Here is a 23,225-nt window from a genome sequence, read left to right as displayed (position 1 = left end):
AACCAAAATCCAAGTGCAAGACACACTGCAGCAGAATTCCTGACTAGCACGGGGGTTACAAACACCATGCACAGATACAGCTACTGTTCTTATCGTCGAGATTATGTACAGTTGCACTTACTTCTCTACAGATTTCACAAGCCACAACATGCTGACAGCACTGTAAACTTCCTAAAGAAAGGACCTATATTCAAGTCCCCTCTCCCTCCTAAAGACCATCTCAGTATGATGGAAATGGCATACAGAGGAAGGAAAAAAAAAAGAAAAGAGGAAAGAAGAGCAGGAGACAGGAAGTGAGGGAAGTGGGGTGAAAAAAGAACAGGTGACACCAGAAAGTCTTAGGCTTGTCATAGTGATTTCCCTGAGCAGATTGTTGTAAAGATTTATTTTTTATTTTATTCAAAAGATGGAGTTAGAGAGAGAGAGAGAGAGAGAGGTCTTCCACCTGCTGGTTAACTCCCAGATGTCCACAACAGCCAGAGCTGAGCCAATCCAATGCCGGAAGTTTCTTCTGGGTCTCCCATGTGGGTGGGACTTGAGCCATCCTCTGTTGATTTCCCAGGTGCATTAGCAGGGAGCTGGATTGGAAGTGGAGCAGCCAGGACTTGAATCTGCACCCATTTGGGATACTAGCACTACCGGCCAGGGCTTTAACCCTTTGCACCACAGTGCCAAACACCTGAGAAGATTTTAAAAACCACTGACTTCTCCTTTCAGTATCCAAAAGGAAGATTCTAAAGTGGGTTGCTGTAGTTAATTAAAACACATCTCTACGCTATCAATATGTGTCTACATTTCAGATTAACCAAAGATTTCCATCCGGATGGCTCCTCCACTTTCCAGCCACAGTAAGTACAGTGTGGGGATTCCAACTTCAGGGATTCTGGAGACCTGGAAACTCCTACAATCATTATTCTGAACATTTATTCTTGTCACCTTATTTTCTTTTTAATAGATTTATTTATTCATTTGAGAGGCAGAGTTACAGACAGAGGAAGCGAGAGACAGAGAGGTCTATCCCATCTGCAGGTTCATTCCCCAAGTGGCCTCAATGGCCAGAGCTGGGCAGATCAGGAGCCAGGAGCCAGGAGCTTCCTCCTGGTCTCCCACATGGGTACAGGGGCCCAAGCACTTGGGCAATCTTCCACTGCTTTCCCAGGCCATAAGCAGAGAGCTGGACTGGAAGAGGAGCAGCTGGAACACAAACTGGAGCCCACATGAGATGCCAGTGCCACAGGTGGAGGCTTAACCTACTACACCACAGCACTGACCCTCTTGTCACCTTAACATAAACATCGAGGAGGAATAGGAGTTCTTATCTCATTTTTCTGTGTGAATGAAAAAGAGAGTGCTGCTTGAGGGAGCTTGGTATTTTAAGAACTTTTTTCCCTAATATTACAAGAGCTTTGTGAAAAAGAAAATGGAAAAATTAAAATCAAAATCAGCAAAGAATTACATGTTGATAGCAGAGTCACCTACATGACAGAAGAATTTGAGAATACCTAAAATCCACAAGTGATAGGGAAATAAAAGGAATTCTCAGCTTGCAGCTGGTGAAATCTCTATCTGTAGAGGGGGTCTTCAAAAGGCTCATGGAAAATATGACTATGTTGGCTGGCACCATGGCTCAATAGGCTAATCCTCCGCCTGTGGCGCCGGCACCCAGGGTTCTAGTCCCAGTCGGTGTGCCAGATTCTGTCCCTGTTGCTCCTCTTCCAGTCCAGCTCTCTGCTGTGGCCTGGGAGTGCAGTGGAGGATGGCCCAAGTCCTTGGGCCCTGCACCCACATGGGAGACCAGGAGAGGCACCTGGCTCCTGGCTTTGGATCAGCGCAGTGCACCGGCCGCAGCGGCCATTGGGGGATGAACCAACGGAAAAAGGTCTCTCTCACTATTCACTCTGCCTGCCAAGAAAAAAGAAAATATGACTGTGAAAAAACTGGGCATAGTCTTCAAAATTTTTTATCACCAAAATAAATTCTATGTATTCCACAAATTTTCTGAAAACCTTGCAACTACAGAGCACCATGTAACTATAAAAGTAACGGTTATGGAAGTGAGTGATCCATTAAATTTTTCTTTAAGTGAAATTAATCCTTCACACATGGGATTAAAATGTTATAATTACCATATGTTTATTATTTTTAACTTTTTACTGAAGAATAATATACTCACATACAGAATAACACAGATAGTATACGACCCAAAGAATTTTTGCACAAACTTAATATAACAGCTTGTTCTGTAACAAACGCTCAGATGTGCACAGCACACTATCAGCACCCTAAAAGCATAAGTGCTTTCTGGTGTCTGTATTATTCAGCACAGCATGACGTTTATGAGATACTTATATTGTTACTACAGTATAAATATTGTAGTTGCTGAATAATATTGTGTGAATTTCACACAACTTATCTTTTCTACTGTTGATTGGATACTGTTATTTTCCAGTTTGAAGAAATGATATACAGTGCTTCTAGGAATATTCAAGGACATGTCTTTGAGTGACATTTCCTAGAAGCGGACATACATATGTTTAACAGATATATATATATATTATATCCCCTTAGGAAATATATATCAACATATGGAGAGAAAGAGCATAATATATAATATACAGGTTATACAGTGTGTGCATTTGAATATATGTATACATTTAATTTTAGTAGCTATCAAGCAGCAAAGTAGATATATCAATACACACTCACCAACAGTATACAAAAGTTTCAACTACTCCATGTCTTCACCATCACTTGGTATTTCTGTTTAACTTTATTAAAGGTACACAAATTTCATGTGTTTCATATATACAGATTTAGGAACACAGTGATACTTCCCACCCTACCCTCACTCCTGCCCATGCTTCCACCTTTCTTCCTCCTCCCTCTCCTTTTCCCACTCTTAATTTTTACAAAGATTTATTTTCAGTTTACTTTATACTCATAATATTAACCTTATACTAAGTTAAGAGTTCAACAGTATGAAGAAAAAAAACAGAGTTGTTTTCTCAATTTATCCATTTTGATATGTATGTGATGGTTTTTTACTATAATTTTAAATTGCATTTTCCTAATAATTGATGAAGTTGAGTCAACATTTGGATATCCTCCTTTGTGAAGAACTAGTTCCTACCTTTTGCCATTTTTCATTTGGGTCATCTGGGTTTTTTTAAATGACCTGTAGAAGTTCTTTCTATATTCTAGCTATAAGTATTTTCTCAAATATATGTATTATAAATATTTTTCTCATTTACAAGTTACCTTTTAGTTATTAATGATGCCTCTTGTGAACAGAAATTCTTAAAAATAGTATTAAGAATAAATTCAACTACATTAAGACATTAAGTGTCAGGTTTTATAGTGAAGTTGTAATTGAATAGGCTAGTAGACCTCTACCCTCTGTTTCAGTGCCTGCAATGATAGTAAACATGACTGCTTAGATGATTGTTTCAAAAACCTGAGTAATCTGTCATCCATTGGTGGCATTCCGAATTTTGGGCATGATAATGCCCAAAATTAAAACTTAAATGAAAATATAAAACTAGGTACTATAACATATTGTTTAATAATTTCACTATTATTTCTTCCAGAGATGAACCAGGAAAAAGATCTGTGATCCAATGGATCAGGGGAACTACACCAGAGTGAAAGAATTTATCTTTCTGGGAATTACTCAGTCCCGGGAGTTGAGCTGGGTGTTATTTGTCTTCTTGTTTTTGGTGTACATGACAACCCTGATGGGAAACCTCCTCATCATGGTTACAGTCACCTACGACTCTCATCTTCACACTCCTATGTACTTCCTGCTCCGCAATCTATCTATTCTTGACATCTGTTTCTCCTCTATCACAGCTCCTAAGGTCCTGATTGATCTCCTATCAGAGAAGAAAACCATCTCCTTCAATGGCTGTGTCACTCAGATGTTCTTTTTCCATCTTCTTGGGGGAGCAGATGTTTTTTCTCTCTCCATCATGGCATTTGATCGTTACATAGCCATCTCCAAGCCCCTGCACTATATGACTATCATGGGGAAGGGGAGATGCACTGCCCTCATTGTGGCCTCCTGGGTGGGGGGGTTTGTCCACTCCATTGTGCAGATTTCCTTGTTACTGCTCCTCCCCTTCTGTGGACCCAACATCCTTGACACTTTCTACTGTGACGTCCCCCAGGTCCTCAAACTTGCCTGCACTGATACTTTTACTATGGAGCTCTTGATGATTTCCAATAATGGCTTACTCAGTTGGTTTGTATTCTTTTTTCTCCTCATATCTTACACGGTCATAATGATGATGCTGAGATCTCACGTTGGAGAGGGCAGGAGGAAAGCCATCTCCACCTGTACCTCCCACATCACTGTGGTGACCCTGCACTTTGTGCCCTGCATCTATGTCTATGCCCGGCCCTTCACTGCCCTCCCCACTGACAGAGCCATCTCTGTCACCTTCACTGTCATCTCCCCTCTGCTGAATCCGCTGATCTACACCCTGAGGAACCACGAGATGAAGTCAGCCATGAGGAGGCTCAAGAAACGAGTGCAGCATTCAGACACAATTTAAATCTGATAAGGACAGGATAGCACCAAAATTTGAAAGTAGATAGTAAATTTCACTTTCTCAAAATGAGAGTACCTTAAAATAAAAAAGGACATCTAAGGCTACCACCAAGTCCAAAAGAGGTTGATCCTATACTATATGCCAGGGACCATGTGGGTGAGAACCACTTGTGAGACTCACTCATGTCTTCCACTATTCATTTTGAACTATCCGTTGAATAAATATTTATAGAAAACATACTATGTTGGGGTCGAAGCCGTGGCTCACTTGGTTAATCCTCTGCCTGCGGTGCTGGCATTCCATATGGGCGCCGGGTTCTAGTCCCAGTTGCTCCTCTTCCAGTCCAGCTCTCTGCTGTGGCCCAGGAGGGCAGTGGAGAATGGTTCAAGTGCTTGGGCGCCTGCACCCATGTCGGAGACCAGGAAGAAGTACCTGGCTCCTGGCTTCGGATCAGTGTAGCTCCGGCTGTGGTGGCCATTTTGGGGGTGAATCAATGGAAGGAAGACCTTTCTCTCTGTCTCTCTCTCTCACTAACTCTGTCAAACAAAAAAAGAAAGAAAGAAAAAGAAAATACTATGTGACTGACAGTTGTGAGGATTCATATTGCTCCAAAAATATTAAATTAGTCACCGCCCAATATGTAAACTCTAAAATGCTTTATTAAAGATATAAGCAAAGTGTTGGGAAACATTAGAGGGTCTTTACTGAAAGCTTCCAAAGATATTTGACATCAAATAGACCTTTTCAGTGGTAAAAGGCAGAAAACAATCTAAGCAAAGAAAACAGTATATTCAGAGGGAGGAAAAGTTCTTAGAGTGTGCCACATTTGTGCAAAAAGTGAACACAGTCTATGGAGTGAAAACTAGTAGTTGATAAGTTAAAAGTTGGGGAAAAAAACCTCCATTCGTGGCCTTCTACACAATGTACAGCCATGATTTCTACTGGAGACAGTATATCTGAAAATCACTTCAAGGACATGATTTCCTGTCTGGAAGAAGAAGGTCATTCTGTTAGTGGGAGTATTCATAAAGAAATATCACTGATGGGTGCAAGACGGTAACTTTGAGAAAAAGCAGATGCCAAGCACTCCTATGAGAAGCAACTGAATCCCTGTTGTACAGCAAGGTTATTCCATTCACAGACAAGATGGGTCCAAATTTCCCATTGTTTCTGCTCAAAGTGACTTTACCACTTCTTTATTCTTTCCACTCAATCCATTACAAAGCAAAGAAAGGGACCTAAAAAGCATGAGTTTAATCCATGAATCAGAATTTTCTAGTCTCTGTAGTGAAAGGGATGGAGATTTTCCAGAAGATTTATCTGTATTTTGCTGGAATCTATTGACTTTACAGTACTATATTTCCTATTATGGTAAAGCTCAAGGATGTAGCTGGTTCTCAAGTATGGATCAAAATAGGCTAATCATTGTAATAAAAACATCAAAACTGAGTAGCTGACCACAAACTTTTTTCCCGCTCATGTCACAACAGAAAATAGGTGCTGTTCCACACAATCATTTCGAGATGCATTTTCTTCCATCTTGAGTTTCATTTTTCTCTAGACTTTCTTTAAACAAAAATCTCCTGATTTTCGGAATCATGTCTATTCTTCTAGCAGACAGAGAAAGGGAGAGAGGATTACAAATTATAGGAAGGAAGATGTCTTTATGGGCCAGTCCTGGAAGTAATGTGGACCATTTCTGATTACATTCCACTGGCCATCCCCTGGTCACACAGCTTCTCCTAGTTGCAAGGGAGCCTGAAGAATGTAATCAAGTTCCATTTCCAGAGAGAACAGGAAGACTGGTGAATTCTAGTGATCTCTTCCACATTTATGACTCACTGATAAGAATTCACAATTGAGTTACATTACAGGGATTGAGACACTTTCTCTAAGGGGATTATCTTAATGCATAGAATGTTTGCTGGAATGACTATTGGACCTGTGCAACATGCAGAGAATCAAACTTAAATAAAAGAGATGTAGGAAGGAAGTTTAACATAAAAAGGGAAAGGTGACCAAGGTAAGCATGTCTATGACAGTAGACTAGAAGGTTAGGTTCTAAGTAACATGACACTATAGTGCCCAAAGAAGACTACACAAGAAAACAACATTTAATGGAAGGCAATCTCACTTATTCCCATACTCTCCATAGACAAGTCATAAACAAAAGTTTATGTAGAAACTTCTTTAGAATGAGAGTCATCGTTATTGATTGCATTTTCCAGTGTTTTATTGTATCTCCACCAATTCTTTTCCAATCTTATACATACTTCCCCAAACATTAAAATTTTAATACAGACATAAAACTGTCTTCGGATAAATCCATCTTCAGCTTCCAAACTGTCATTTACTACTTCTTTCCATCCTTATTCTGGTATCTTTGTTCCCTATACCCTTTTGTACTTTTTTTTTCCAATGATTTTTTCCCTATCTCTCTGTTACCTTTACTTCATGAATGACCTCTGTAAAATGTTAAGTGACCAAAGATCTGAACAATCAGAGTTTCTTCTCCCAAGTGTAGCACCAACAAGGCAAGTAAAAACTGCCCATGCAGCTGCACTGATTGCTTACTCATGCAAACCAACTTGATCAAACACAGTGAGGAAAAGCAATTGAACTCAGAACACCATTAAATCTACTTTTTAAACATAATATCAAACACCTGGATTAATCTGCACTTCTCTTCAAATATTGATATTTTCATGGGAAAATATCATATAATAAATTAATTCTGACTTACCCTGTACAAGTCACCTGTACTTGGTCCTACCATCCTTGATTTTTTTAAATATAAGATTGATTTTATGTTTCTCAAGTATTTTTCATAAACAAATAAATGCATTTATATATACAAAATGACTGGTTAGGATAGAGCTTTTCAAAGAATTTCTAAGTTGCTTCAGCTTAATTTGTGAGATGCTAGTATAGTCAGACTCCAAGAACCACATAGAAAGGTCCACAAAATTCTAATCACAAAGCATTATCCGAAGATAGTTTAATAGAAGTGGAATTGCTGTAGTGTCAGGGAAAGGCTCAGGGAAAAAATTGCAGAGGAAACTCTTCCGGATCTAGTGGATGTGACACGGAGGACCTATGGGAGAACATGGATGCCCATGGCTCAGGAGCCCAGCGACGGAGTCTACGCACCAGTGCTGGAAGGGGAGGTGAGGCAAAACCTCAGTAGCCTGAGACATTGGCGGGGAAACAGCAGAAAGAGCCTAGAGGGAATGAGGCTTGAAGCCCCATTGGGGAAAGTTCACCAGGTTAACTAGAGAGAAAAAAATGAATAAATAAAAGGGACCAGCATGGACACGAGCCTCTCTCTCCACTCACCTTACAAAGCCAAGCAAGAAAAAGAGCAGGCACCATTTTGGACATAGGTAAAGCGGTGCCCACCATCAGCCAAGGAGAAAAACCTGACTCTGGTGGGAAGAAATAACAGGAGGTTAGGACCTAGTGAAGGTGTGGAGCTAATGAACTGAGACTGTGAAAATCTGAGGGTGGGCGAGAGAACTCACAGAGTACACAAACTTGGTAACCTTGGCAACCCAGTGGGAGACTGCAGAGAAATTTGAGACCACACTGAGGGCTTCCCGGGAGTGCAATGGAGGATGGCCCAAGTGCTTGGGCCCTGCACCCGCGTGGGAGACCAGGAGAAGGACCTGGCTCCTGGCTTTGGAACAGCACGGTGTGCTGGCCACAGTGTGCCGGCCACAGCGGCCATTGGAGGGTGAACCAACGGCAAAGGAAGACCTTCCTATCTATCTCACTGTCCACTATGCCTGTCAAAAAAAAAAAGAAAAGAAAAGAAAGAAAATTACAGACCAATATCACTGATGAACATAGAGGCAAAAATCATCAATAAAATTCTGGCCAATAGAATACAACACATCAGAAAAATCATCCACCCAGACCTAATGGGATTTATCCCTGGTATGCAGGGATGGTTCAATGTTCGCAAATCAATCAATGTGATACACCACATTAACAGACTGCAGAAGAAAAACCATATGAGAAAGCATTTGATAAAATTCAACACCCTTTCATGATGAAAACTCTAAGCAAACTGGGTATAGAAGGAACATTCCTCAATACAATCAAAGCAATTTATGGAAAAAACCATGGCCAGCATCCTACTGAATGGGGAAAAGTTGGAAGCATTTCCACTGAGATCTGGTACCAGACAGGGATGCTCGCTCTCACCACTGCTATAAAATATAGTTCTGGAAGTTTTAGCCAGAGCCATCAGGCAAGAAAAAGAAATTAAAGGGATACAAACTGGGAAGGAAGAAGTCAAACTATCCCTCTTTGCAGACGATATGATTCTTTATTTAGGGGATCCAAAAAACTCTACTAAGAGACTATTGGAACTCATAGAAGAGTTTGGCAAAGTAGCAGGATATAAAATCAATGCACAAAAATCAACAGCCTTTGTATACACAGGCAATGCCATGGCTGAGAAAGAACTGCTAAGATCAATCCCATTCACAATAGCTACAAAAACAATCAAATACCTTGGAATAAACTTAAACAAGGACGTTAAAGATCTCTACGATGAGGCCGGCGCTGCGGCTCACTAGGCTAATCCTCTGCCTAGCGGCGCCGGCACACCGGGTTCTAGTCCCGGTCGGGGTGCCGGATTCTGTCCCGGTTGCCCCTCTTCCAGGCCAGCCCTCTGCTGTGGCCAGGGAGTGCAGTGGAGGATGGCCCAGGTGCTTGGGCCCTGCACCCCATGGGAGACCAGGAAAAGCACCTGGCTCCTGGCTCCTGCCATCGGATCAGCGCGGTGCGCCGGCCACAGCACACTGGCCGCGGCGGCCATTGGAGGGTGAACCAACGGCAAAAGGAAGACCTTTCTCTCTGTCTCTCTCTCTCTCACTGTCCACTCTGCCTGTCAAAAAAAAAAAAAATCTCTACGATGAGAATTACAAAATCTTAAAGAAGCCGGTGCCGTGGCTCACTAGGCTAATCCTCCGCCTTGCAGCGCCTGCACACCAGGTTCTAGTCCCGGTCGGGCACTGGATTCTGTCCCGGTTTCCCGGTTGTCCCTCTTCCAGGCCAGCTCTCTGCTATGGCCCAGGAGTGAAGTGGAGGATGGCCCAGGTCCTTGGGCCCTGCACCCACATGGGAGACCAGGAGAAGGACCTGACTCCTGGCTTCAGATCAGCATGATGTGCCGACCACAGGGCACAGGCAGCGGCGGCCATTGGAGGGTGAACCAACAGCAAAAAGGAAGAGCTTTCTCTCTGTCTCTCTCTCACTGTCCACTCTGCCTGTCAAAAAAAAATCTTAAAGAAAGAAATAGAAGAGGATACCAAAAAATGAAAAAATCTTCCATGTTCATGGATTGCAAGAATCAACATCATCAAAATGTCCATTCTCCCAAAAGCAATTTATAGATTCAGTGCAACACCAATCAAAATACCCAAGACATTCTTCTCAGATCTAGAAAAAATGATGCTGAAATTCATATGGAGACGCAGGAGATCTCGAAAGGCTAAAGCAATCTTGTACAACAAAAACAAAGCCGGAGGCATCACAATTCCAGATTTCAGGACATACCACAGGGCAGTTGTAATCAAAACAGCATGGTACTGGTACAGAAACAGATGGATAGACCAATGGAACAGAATAGAAACACCAGAAATCAACCCAAACATCTACAGCCAACTTATATTTGATCAAGGATCTAAAACCAATTCCTGGAGTAAGGACAGTCGATTCAATAAATGGTGCTGGGAAAACTGGATGTCCACATGTAGAAGTGGAAAGCAAGACCTCTACCTTACACCTTACACAAAAATCCACTCAACATGGATTAAAGACCTAAATCTACAACCCAACACCATCAAATTATTAGAGAACATTGGAGAAACCCTGCAAGATATTGGCACAGACAAAGACTTCTTGGAAAAGACCCTGGAAGCACAGGCAGTCAAAGCCAAAATTAACATTTGGGATTGCATCAAATTGAGAAGTTTCTGTAGTTCAAAAGAAACAGTCAGGAAAGTGAAGAGACAACTGACAGAATGGGAAAAAATATTTGCAAACTATGCAAAAGATAAAGGGTTGATAACCAGAATCTACAAAGAGATCAAGAAACTCCACAACATCAAAACAAACAACCCACTTAAGAGATGGGCCAAGGACCTCAATAGACATTTTTCAAAAGAGGAAATCCAAATGGCCAACAGGCACATGAAAAAATGTTCAAGGTCACTAGCAATCAGGGAAATGCAAATCGAAACCACAGAGGTTTCACCTCACCCCGGTTAGAATGGCTCACATTCAGAAATCTACCAACAACAGATGCTGGCAAGGATGTAGGGAAAAGGGGACACTAACCCACTGTTGGTGGGAATGCAAACTGGTAAAGCCACTATGGAAGTCAGTCTGGAGATTCCTCAGAAACCTGAATATAATCCTACCATACAACCCAGCCATCCCACTCCTTGGAATTTACCCAAGAAATTAAATTGGCAAACAAAAAACTGTCTGCACCTTAATGTTTATTGCAGCTCAATTCACAATAGCTAAGACCTGGAATCAACCCAAATGCCCATCAACAGTAGACTGGATAAAGAAATTATGGGACTTGTATTCTATAGAATACTATACAGCAGTCAAAAACAATGAAATCCAGTCATTTGCAACAAGATGGAGGAATCTGGAAAACATCATGCTGAGTGAATTAAGCCAGTCCCAAAGGGACAAATATCATATGTTCTCCCTGATCGGTGACAGGGAGAAAGTGAAAAGGACACTATGACAAACATTATGCGAAATATATGAGATCTTTAAAGTGCTCATAGAAAATGTATATTCTAAAAGCACAGGTATGGATTTCAAAAAAATTGTTGCACCAAAATTAATGTATACTTTAATTGTTTTTTCACGGAATTTTTGAAGTATCCTTGTAGCACAGTAACAATAACAATAGCTAGTAATTAGTGAGAACTTCCCATGTACCAGGCATCTAGATTATGTGCTTTACATAAATTATCTTATTTGAAATCCCCAACATCTCTCAAGGGTAGGTACGGTTATGATCCTGAACAAGACCAAATAACTGGCCCAAGGTCCCACAACCAACCAATAGTAAGACCAGGATTTGAGCTCAGAGTCTCATTCCAAAACCTGGGCTCCAGAGGCTTATATGGGGTATTTAAGTATGTGGAGTATCTTTGCCAATCAGCCCCTAATGATCACATCTCCTCAGTCACACCGAAGTCCTTTCCCACAGCCAATCAGGGTTACTCTGCATGCAAGTGATGGTGCATCATTTCTGAGATTCAGTTACAAATGGAGGGTTCTGTTTTGGGTACTTTCTCTCTCTTTCAGCCCTGGGAGCAGCCAGTTGTGCAGAGCCCTGTGGAGGAGCCCTTATGGTGAGGATCTCAAACCTTTACCAAGATTCACAACAGTAAGACTGAAAGTGAATCCTTCAATGCCAGTGGAACCTCAAACGACTGTAGACCTGGCTGACATTTTGACTACAGTCTCATGAGCCATCCTGAGCCAAAAGCAACCAGCTAATCTGTTTTCACTTTCCTGAACTTCAGAAATTGTGTGAGATAACAATTTTTGATTGTTTATGGTCACTTGCTATGCAGCAATTGATGACTTCTATATAAGAGTCCTGCCATGTCTCAGGATGATGGTTCTAAATAGCAATGCTGATGACACAAAACCAAAGAGGTGGACTTAGATGGTACAAGATATTCATAGCAAACTTCAACCTAAAAGGGTAAAAATAGGGGCTGGTGCCATGGCTCTATAGGCTGATCCTCCACCTGCGGCGCCAGCATCCCATATGGGCGCCAGTTCTAGTCCCTGCTGCTCCTCTTCCAATCCAGCTCTCTGCTATGGCCTGGGAAAGCAGTAGAAGATGGCAGTCCTTGGGCCCCTGCACCCCCATGGGAGACCGGAAGGAAGCACCTGGCTCCTGGTTTTGGATCAGTGCAGCTCCGGCCGTTGTGGCCATCTGGGGACTGAACCAGCAGAAGAAATACTTTTCTCTCTGTCTCTCCTTCTCACTGTCTGTAACTCTACCTCTCAAATAAATAAATAAATTCTTTAAAAAAAAAAAAGAATAAAAATAGTTAGCATTTACTGAAGAAACCTGGTGTATTTCTAGACCTGCCACATGAGGTATTTCATTTAATCTTCACAGATGAGCAAACACAGAAACATTGAATAAGTAGCAATGATAACTAGAAATAACTAGAAAATGGCAGAACTAAGATATTAAAGTGGCCATTCTGGGTTGCAAAGCCCATTCTTCTAACCATTTCCCTAGACTGCTCCCAGAAATTCTTGACTTCAGCCACTTTTCTTGCCACCACCAATGAGCTTAAAGTTAAAGGTCCAAAAACAAAGCCTGTAGATTGAGGGTTATGGTTCCTGAGGTTAAACCAGGCTGATGCACAGAATACAAGCTTGTCTAGTCACAAAGTAATTGAAGGGCAACATGATTGAAACCATTGACTATTAAGGCTACCGAGGATTAGAAGTCACCTAGATGGGCAGACCCATTTAATGCTCTTCATGCGCCGTTCAGACTCTGCTGCCTTCAAAAGGACTCAAGGCAGCAAATGCTCCCATTTCACTGATGAAAGCCTGAATCCCCCGGGGTACAGATGCCTTTAAATATTTACCACTGCTCTATGAAGGCTCCGGGCGTAGCATCAAAGTTCAAGTCTCCCAAGCTGATGCCTCTTCTTTATACAACATTACTTTCTACCATAGTTCAAAACAAAAGCAAAAACACCACTCATTATCTAAAAAAGCTGCATGTGTTCTGATGTTTTCCCTTTAAATTATTTACTCTGAAGAAATACCTGGCCCTTTTAAAAGCCAAAAGAGTTTGAAAGCTATGAAATCCTTTGCGTTTGATGGATGAATAGATAATAAAGAGAGTAAGTCTAGCTATTTTCTTTTGTGTTGCTTGGGCTTCAAAGGAAAGAGCACAGGGGGATAGTCTGCACAGAGAAGTTCTGTTCCGTTGAGAAAATTAGAAGCAAAATGTGATGAAATCCAGGCATCCAGGTGTGAGCAGCAAGACCAGAGCTTGGCCTCCACACAGCAGAACATGAAGGCAACAACTACAAAGGCCTGTCAAAGACCGATGCAGCCAAATACCAGTCAGGGCTGAACACAGATTTTATTCAGGAACTATCGACAGGAGGGGAAAGCTGAGCTCCTTTTGTGCAGAGGTGATTTGGACTTTGCAAAGGGCGAGTAAAGGACGGGGCTGTTCAGCTCAGCAGAGTGAGAGTAATGGAAAAGTACCAGGGGCTGGTGTGTTAGCGCCATGAGGCAGCTGTGCCTGCTAGATGGCTTCATCGAAGCTATGCCCTTCCAGTCCCAATGATGACATCCCAAAGAAGTGGCTCTCAGGTCCTTGAGAGAGCTACTTCCGAGCTGCAAGAGATACATATTCACTATTGTAAGCCCAATCCAACAAATGCTCTAAGAAAGGGGGGTTTTCATCATAGACAGTGAATTCTCCTGGCAGCTTTGAGCTTTTCTCAGGCAAGCATTTTAATAGGGGCTGGGGTCAAGGTAGGCACATGGCCTTATGCAATTGAAGCTACACTACACTTAGGTGCCGTGCAAGGGCATGGAAGGAGCTGTTAGGTGCTGAGTGCAGTGCTCAGGAGTGATTTGGGGGGATGACGGAGATTCATTATGGAGATGGTTTCACTATGTATATATGTCAAAACTCATTGAATAGTATCTTTTCCATTTTGTTCCTTTTTTATATATAAGGTGAACAAATTTCATGTATTTCCTATACACAGATTTAGGAACACAGTGATACTTTCCACCCTACACTCTCTCCACCTTCCTTTCTTATCTTTTAATTTTTACAATGACATACAAATAGTGCCTTTTAAAAAAATGTACTTTGTTGTATATATATTACACTTCAACAAAGCCAATTTTAAAAAAGAAAGCTGCAAGAGTTAGTTTTCTTTTGATCAGTTGATGAAACCATGATATCCAGATGCCTGTCAAAGTAGCTCTTACTTTAAATGTCCTCTTGCAAACAGAATGAGAAGCAGGGGAAACTGCTGCATTAGGATTTATAGAGGGAACTTTATACATAAACATATGTAAAATAGATATCTATACATTTATGCTCTACATTGTTGTATCCTTTGGTATATCTGATTTTTCAAAACTTAATGGATTTTATTCTTAGAGTAGTTTTTGGTTCACAGAAAAATTAAACAGGAAGTACAGAGAGGTCCCATAAACTCACTCTCACCAACGGCAACACAGTTTACTCTATTAGCATCTTCCATTAGCATAGTACATTAATTAACAATTAAGGAATCAATGTTGTTACATTATTAACTAAAGTCCATAGTCCACACTAAGGCTCACCCATCCTGTTGCACATTCTACAGGCTTTGACACATGCATCATTCATGTACACACCATTACATATAGTGTCATACAGAAGTCTCACTGCCCTAAAAATCCCTGGGTTCCACCTCCTCATCCTTACTTGACTCCCTTCCTCAGCTCCTGTCAAACACCAATTCCTTATCTGTTCCTATAATTTTTCTTTTCCAGACAGTCATGTGGTTGTAACCATATATTATGTGCTTCAGCAAATTGGCTTCTTCTACTTAGCCACTGACGTTTAAACTTCCTCTATGTCTCTTCTTGGCTTAATGGTTCACTTCTTGTTACTGCTGTATAATATTCCATTGTATGGAACATATCTGTTTTTTAAATACTAAGTCTGCTCTAGCTGCAATTATTTCAAAGAATTATATTTTACAGGGAAAGCAGAACAGAGTGTATATTCCTCTACTCTTCACAAACAATGATGTCTAGAAAACCAGTTCTGTGCAATTTTTTTAAAAAGTTGTATTTCTGGCTGGCGCCATGGCTCACTAGGCTAATCCTCTGCCTGCAGCGCTGGCACCCCGGGTTCTAGTCCTAGCTGGGGCGCTGGTTCTGTTCCGGTTGCTCCTCTTCCAGTACAGCTCTCTGCTGTGGCCAGGGAAGGCAGTGGAGGATGACCATGTCCCATGTGCTTGGGCCCTGTACCCGCATGGGAGACCAGGAGGAAGCACCTGGCTCCTGGCTTCAGATCAGCCCAGCTCTTGCCATTGCAGCCATTTGAGGAGTGAACCAGTGGAAGGAAGATCTTTCTCTCTCTTTCTACTTCTTACTGTCTGTAACTCTACCTCTAAAATGAATTTTAAAAATCTTAAAAAAAAAAGAAGGGTATGGTGGCCCAGGAAAAGCAGGCACTATAGACAAAATACATTTGCTTACTACAGCTGCAAGATCTTTTAAAAATCTGCATCTGCTTCTTCCAGTTGGTTGTTACTTCCTACCTAGAAGTAAAAGTTTCACACTTCTGACTTATTTATTTACTTGGGCCGGCGCCGTGGCTCAATAGGCTAATCCTCCACCTTGCGGCGCGGCACACCGGGTTCTAGTCCCGGTCGGGGCGCCGGATTCTGTCCCGGTTGCCCCTCTTCCAGGCCAGCTCTCTGCTATGGCCAGGGAGTGCAGTGGAGGATGGCCCAGGTGCTTGGGCCCTGCACCCCATGGGAGACCAGGAAAAGTACCTGGATCCTGGCTCCTGCCATCGGATCAGCGCGGTGCGCCGGCTGCAGCGGCGGCCATTGGAGGGTGAACCAACGGCAAAGGAAGACCTTTCTCTCTCTGTCTCTCTCTCTCTTTCCCTGTCCACTCTGCCTGTCAAAAATAAAAAAAAAAATAAAATAAAATAAAATAAAAGTTTATTTACTTAAAGACAGAGTTATATGGAGAGAGAGATGTCTTCCATCCACTGTTTTACTACCCAAATGGCACAACAGCCAGAGTGAGGCTGGTCTGAAGCCAAGAGCCAAGAGCTTCTTCTCATGTCAGTGCAGGGACCCAAGCAATTGGGCCACCCTCTGCTGCCTTCAGAGGCACATCAGCAGGGAGCTGGATCGGAAAGTGGGTCAGCCAGGACTCAAACTGGTGCCTATATAGAATGCTGGCATCCTAAACAGTGTCACAAGCAGCAGCTCTACCCACCGTGCCACAACACCAGCCCATTCTGCAATGTTAATGATGCAATCTGAGAGGGGGAGAGTGTCCTGTGATGAAATCTTGTTAAATACATTACACAAGTCTCTTCACTTCCCAGAGAATCTAGTGAATTTTCAAGAGGAAAAGTAGAATGTATAAAATCTTGCCACCCTGAAATTTTTAATAAGAATTTTATGAAAAAAAAACTGATTCATGGCTTCAATCTATTACACCATTGGAAACCTACTCTTTGGTATGCTCTGAGAGAACTCAAGAAACACTGATGGTGGTGGGCCTTTGGCACAGCAGTTAGGATACTACTTGAGATGCCTGGGATGCCTACATTCCATACCAAAGTGCCAAGGTTCAAGACCTAGCTCTATTTCTGATTCCAGTTTTCTGCTAATGCACACCTTCGGGGCAGCAGGTAATGCTCAAGTAGGTAGGTCCCTGCCACTCCTGTGGGAGACCCAGATTGAGTTCAGCTCCTGACTTCAACCTGACCCAGCTCTTTCTCTGTGTGTATTTCAAACAAGTGAAAATTAAATAGCATTTTTTTAAGATCAGATATGTTTCTACATTAGAAGAAAGGGCAGTCTCTAAAAAATCCATTGTGGGGGCTGGTACTGTGGCACAGCAGGTTAAAGCCCTGGCTTGAAGTGCCCACATCCCATATGGGTGCCAGTTCTAGTCCTGACTGCTCCTCTTCCAATCCAGCTCTCTTCTATGGCCTGGGATAGCAGTACAAGATGACCCAAGTCCTTGGGCCCCTGCACCCATGTGGGAGACCTGGAAGAGACTCCTGGCTCCTGGCTTCAGATCGGTGCAGCTCTGGGCGTTGCAGCCATCTGGGGAGTGAACCAGTAGATGGAAAACCTCTCTCTCTTTCTCTACCTCTCTCTGTAACTCTGTCTTTCAAATAAATAAAATAAATCTTTTAAAAAATCCATTGTGGATAGCTTACTGAAGTGTAGGTATCTTTGCCCAAAAGGGAAATAACTCCAAAAAATGACACCCAAGGCACAAAACTCACATTTCTTTTGTTTTTAATGATATTCCACCTGTAAAAAAAGTATTTTTCTCCCCATGTGGTTGAGGAAGAAGAAATACAATCCAAAGGAGTCGGCAATCTCAGCAGCAAGAACTGACCCAGTTCCAAGAGCTGGGCTTGGTCTTAACTTTTCCTTAGTTCAGGTGCGCACAGCAACTCTGCTGGGAAACCTCATCATGGTCACTAGGAGCTGAGTCTCATCATTACAGCCTTGTATACCCCCTGTCCCATGGTCCTCTGTCTTAGACATCTGCTTCTCCTATATCACTGATCCAAAAGGTCCTGGAAGGTCTTCTTTCAAGGAAAAATATCATCTCCTTCAACGGTTGTATCACACAGATGTTTTTCTTCCACCTCCTTGGTGGGGCAGATATTTTTTCTTTGTTTGTGATAACGTGTGATCACTACATGGCCATCTCCAAGCCCCTGCACTACCACATCATCATGAGTAGGGGGTGATGCACTGCTCTCATCATGGCCTCCTGGGTTAGGGCTTTTGTCCACACCATCATGCAGAATTCCCTGTTGCTCCCCCTCCCCTTCTGTGAACCTAAAATTGTTGACTGCTTCTATTGTGATGTCCTCCAGGTCCTCAAACATGCCTGCACCACACGTTTGCTCTTGTGGTCTTAATGATTTCCAATAATGGCTTGATGTCTACACTGTAGTTGTTCTTTCCCCTTGAGTCCTGCCCAGTAATGCAGAGGTCACATACCGGAGAGGGCAAGAGGAAAGTCATATCCTGCACCTCAAATATCACTGTGGTGATCATGCGTCTGTGATTAGGCCCAGCCCTTCGCTGCCCTCCACATGGACAGAACCCCCCTATCTTCTTCACTGTCTGCAGCCCTGTCCTGAACCCCAACATCTATACCTTGAGGAACCAGGAGATGAAGTCAACCATGAGGAGACCGAAGAAAACACTTAAGACCTTACAAAAAGCTGTAAACACTATGACGTCTAGATTGCATTATTTGAAGTATTTCCTTACAACATAAAGAAGGTCCCAATCAATAGACTATCTTAAAATCAAAGTTTTTGTCTTTGTGCTTCAGTTAAGGTTGTCCTGAGGCAATCGCCTCTGTAGGGTTTTCTCATGCTGAGGTTTTTATAAACATCGAGTCAGATCTGTAAGTTGTCAGCTCTTAAAGGAACTCTTAATGAATGCTTAGATCACCCCACCACCTCACTTCAGGCAAGGAAATGAAGTCTGAGAGGAGGTCCTCTCTTGAGTCTTGAGTTGTAGATGTACCATGTGTTGTCCAGGTGCTTATTAGTAAAATGACTTCCAGGGACCAGCAACCAAGGCTATGCAATCCAGTCACCACTTCCTATGTGGAAATACATTATTAATGTTGGAGGTTTCAAATTCCATTTTTCTAAGAAAACCTCAGTATTCCTCTTGCAAAAAGAGAAAAGTTTCATGTATTATCAAATGGTTCCTAGTTAATTAACACAGGGCCCTATCTGAGATGTCTTGTCCTCCGTTAACTGTATGTTTTACTATCTCTGCTGCCTCGTACAAGGTTTGATGGAGTCTCAGACAAGCTCATCTATAAAAACATCTGCTCTGTTGTGATGCCATGAAAGGCTGTCCTTCTCACATGACCCGAGAGTACATAACAGAAGCCTAAGGAAGGCCAACTTTCCAATGAGAAAGAAATCCTATTTTTCCTGCATCCCTAGAACATGCCTGACTCACAAGCCCATAAGAAACAAAGGCTTAAGAAGAAAACTATTTTCTATCATTCAGGAGCTGATTAGCTGTAAGATTACAAATCTACCATTCCAAAGTCTCCCTCCTTCTTCTCTCTAGGATACCCTTTAGCCCCTCTTCTTTACTGTAAAGGAAATGAGAAGATTAAATTCCAGCTGGTCTCCTAGAAGCCTATGTTTTGACAAGCAAATAGTTGAATATGGAATTAACTCAAGTTTGGGCAGGATACATTCATTTCCATCTAACACCCAGGTCTTATCCCCCATGCAATCTCCAATGTCCGTGTGGCTGGAATAACGGAAGGGGGCATATTTCCATAGTGTTATCTAGGAACAAACACAAACAAGGGAAACCTGTTCTAAAAAAATAACCCAAACCATCCAATTAGATCTTGGTCTATTGTTTCTCCCTTAGTGCTTACCCTCAAAGTCCTGCTTTAGGCAAGCTTTATAAATTAAACTCAGTTCATGGAGAACATGATAGATAAAAAGCCACCACTTCACAAATTGGATACAGCACTGGAAGGTCAGAGCGATTTGAGCATACCCTGGGTGGTGGTGGTGGTAGAGGTGGGAATAGCAGGACTGGGGGTGGGGGACATTCCCAAGTCTGCCTCAGCACTGCATTTCAAGGGATTCATTATAGATGGTCAGGGGACTTGTGGAAGGCCCCAAGTGTCATCTGCAGTGGAGATGTAGAATAGGAAGCTTCAGTAGATAGACCTGAGAGGGGATAAATATGAGCCCAGGAAGTCAAAGGGAGCCTGAGGAGCAGAAGGGTATGGTGGGGCTGGCGCTGTGGAGCAGTAGGTTAATCCTCCGCCTGCGGCACCAGCATCCCATATGGGCGCTGGTTCTAGTCCCAGCTACTCCTCTTCCAATCCAGCTCTTTGCTATGGCCTAGGAAAGCAGCAGAAGATGGCCCAAGTGCTTCCACCCGTGTGGAAGAACTGGAAGAAGCTCCTGGCTCCTGGCTTCAGATCAGCCCAGCTCTTGCCATTGCAGCCATTTGAGGAGTGAACCAGTGGAAGGAAGATCTTTCTCTCTCTTTCTACTTCTTACTGTCTGTAACTCTACCTCTAAAATGAATTTTAAAAATCTTAAAAAAAAAAGAAGGGTATGGTGGCCCAGGAAAAGCAGGCACTATAGACAAAATACATTTGCTTACTACAGCTGCAAGATCTTTTAAAAATCTGCATCTGCTTCTTCCAGTTGGTTGTTACTTCCTACCTAGAAGTAAAAGTTTCACACTTCTGACTTCTTTCTTGAATTTTGTATCTAATTAGTCATGAAACAGAAACCTCAGAAATGAAATTTCTCTTGAAACCAGAGTACAGAATCCCATTCTTACATATCCAGTTGGTTTCTTTATCTATCAACCATAAAAGATATCAAATATTTTTTCTTATAAATTATTTTCATTTCTTAAAAGCCATGTTTTTATAAAAGCTAAACTTCCCTTCCTCGCACTTTTTGCTGAATTTATTCTAGAATTTAGTCTTTATTTTCCAGAGGCAAATAATTATGAATCCACAATGAGACTATCGTGTGTGTGTATACAAATATATATATAAATAATATGGGTTTTATCTATATACATGTGTATTTACAGATATATTTTTTAACATGGAAAGTGATCATACATAACATATACTTAATTTAAAAACACATAAGTAAACATTTGGACTAGGAAGTTAAGATGCTGGTTTAGATGGCATATTCCATATTGGAATGTCTAGTTTCAATGCCCATCTTGGGCTTCCAATTAAAGCTTCCTGCTAATGCAGACCCTGAGAGGCAGCAGATGATTGGTTCAAGTAAATGGGTTCCTGCAACCCACGTGGAAAACCTGATTTGAGTTCTCAGCTCCCAACTTTAACCTAGCCATTTCAGCCATTTGGAGAACCAGCGGATGGGAGCTCTCTCTATATAGATATATATCTGTCTCTCGCTTTTTGTCTCTCAAAACTTAAATTAAGGGGCCAGTCTATGGCACAGCAGGTTAAAGCCCTAGCCTGCAGCACTGGCATCCTATATGGGAGCCGTTCAAGTCCCGGCTGCTCCACTTCCAATCCAGCTCTCTGCTAATGTACCTGGGAAAGAAGCAGAGGATGGCCCAAGTCCTTGGACCCTTGCAACCACATGGGAGATCCAGAAGAAGCTCCTGGCTCCTGGCTTTCGCCTGGTAGTTGCGGTCCTTTGCAGAGTGAACCAGCAGATAGAAGACCTCTCTGTGTGTCTCTACCTTTCTCTATGTAACTCAGCCTTTCAAATAAATTAAATAAATTGTTCAAAAAAAAAATTAACACACACACACACACACACACACAGATACACATTGAGTTTCCTAAGACTGGATGGATATAAAAGTATACATAAAAATCTATTTTTCATGAAAATGTGCTTTTCCTTCTCTTTTGAGATGTGTTGCCTGACAACAATATTTTAACTTCATATTCTAATATATATTCAAATTTGTGATGAATTTTTCAACATCTCCCACACCTATGAGGGGCCGGATCTGCTGTGTAAAACATTACCACTAGAGGGAGCCATTCCTTTTCTGGATTTCTCCTTTGGACAGAAGTTTGTCAACTTTTCAATTTTTATACCAAGAGATGAAACACCAAAACTCATCATATTGGCTTTCCCTCCATTAAAATTCACATCTGTTTCTTAGGACTGGAAATTACTTTCTACATGAATTCTCACGTGAATCAAGAGGAATAACCCTGTACCTGTTTTCCAAGGATATTTCCTATGTAGTCCTGTGAGTCTAGGGCCACACAGATTAGAGCTGAAAACTGCTGGGGCACCTGATGTGCTGCCAGGCCAGTGATACTCAAACCTGAATGGGCATAGGAATCACCTGGTTAACTGATGAAAATACAAAATTCCAGTCACCATCTAAGAGATACCAGGAATTTTGTCTTAAATCAGCACACCTCTCCCCTCCCACCCAGTCTCCTATGATTCTGATGCAAATGGTCTATGTATCACATTTGGAGAAACATTGCTCCGGGTCAATGTTGTTTAAACTGAAGGTCCTGAAACTTTAAAGGGTGTGATATGATTTTAGTGGGTCTGAATTCAGTTTTAAAAAATGAAATAGATAGTCTAGAGTAGAATAAAAACATCATAGAACCCATCTACTACTATATTTCTAAACTATAAAAACAAAATTAATGGGAGGAATGAGAGAAAGTACTTGCAAACCAGACAACCGATAAGGGGTTAATATCCAAAATGTAAGGAATCCAAACAATTCAAGGGCAGGTGTTTGGCCTGGCATTTAAAATGTGGTTGAGATGCCTGTGTCCCATACAGTGCCCCTGGGTTCAAGTTTCGGCTCTGCTCCTGATTCTAGTTTCCAGCTAATCACATTCACGGGAAGCAGCAGGTGATGGCTCCAGTACTTGGGTCCTGGATTGAGTTCCTGGTTCCTGGCTTTGACCCGGTCCAGGGCCAACCATTGTGGGCACTTGGGGAGTAAACTAACAGATGGGAGCACTAGCTTGCTCACTCGCTCGCTCACTCTCTCTCTCCTTCTCCCTTGTAAATAAATAAATATTTAAAAATACAAAAAAAGACAGTTGTGGCATAATGGGTTAAGTCGCTGCTTGGGATGCCTGAATCCCACACGGAAGTGCCTAGTTTGAGTCCTGCCTGCCCTCCTCTTCCAATCCAGCTTCCTGCTAATGTGCCTGGGAGGCAGCAGAGGATGGCCCAAGCGTTTAAGACCCTGTCACTCACCTGGGAGACCCAGTTGGGGTTCCTGGCTTGGGGCTGGCCCAGTTCTGGCTGTTGGCAGGCATTTGAGGAGTGAAAATATTTCTCTCTCTCTCTTTCCCCTTCTC

General features: G+C 42.2%; 1 protein-coding gene and 1 pseudogene across 1 annotated transcript; both read left to right on the top strand.

Annotated features, from left to right (window-relative positions):
• Positions 1–3,617: 3,617 nt before the first annotated feature.
• LOC100348628 (olfactory receptor 4D9) lies at positions 3,618–4,553 on the top strand. Its single transcript, XM_008273364.5, has one exon. It carries the CDS (start codon positions 3,618–3,620, stop codon positions 4,551–4,553), a length of 936 nt encoding a protein of 311 aa, XP_008271586.4.
• Positions 4,554–7,666: 3,113 nt separating this feature from the next.
• LOC138844267 (olfactory receptor 4D9-like) lies at positions 7,667–18,650 on the top strand (annotated as a pseudogene).
• The last annotated feature ends 4,575 nt before the right edge of the window (positions 18,651–23,225 follow it).

This window comes from Oryctolagus cuniculus, chromosome 1 (assembly GCF_051225735.1).
Source record: "Oryctolagus cuniculus isolate XC-2025 breed Fujian yellow rabbit chromosome 1, ASM5122573v1, whole genome shotgun sequence".
Classification (NCBI taxonomy): domain Eukaryota; kingdom Metazoa; phylum Chordata; class Mammalia; order Lagomorpha; family Leporidae; genus Oryctolagus; species Oryctolagus cuniculus.
Note: the sequence above shows the minus strand (reverse complement) of the source record. Positions and strands in the feature narration are given on the sequence as shown.

Excerpts from the sequence above, each read along its gene's own strand:
- LOC100348628 (XM_008273364.5), top strand. The coding sequence starts at position 3,618 with ATGGATCAGGGGAACTACACCAGAGTGAAAGAATTTATCTTTCTGGGA.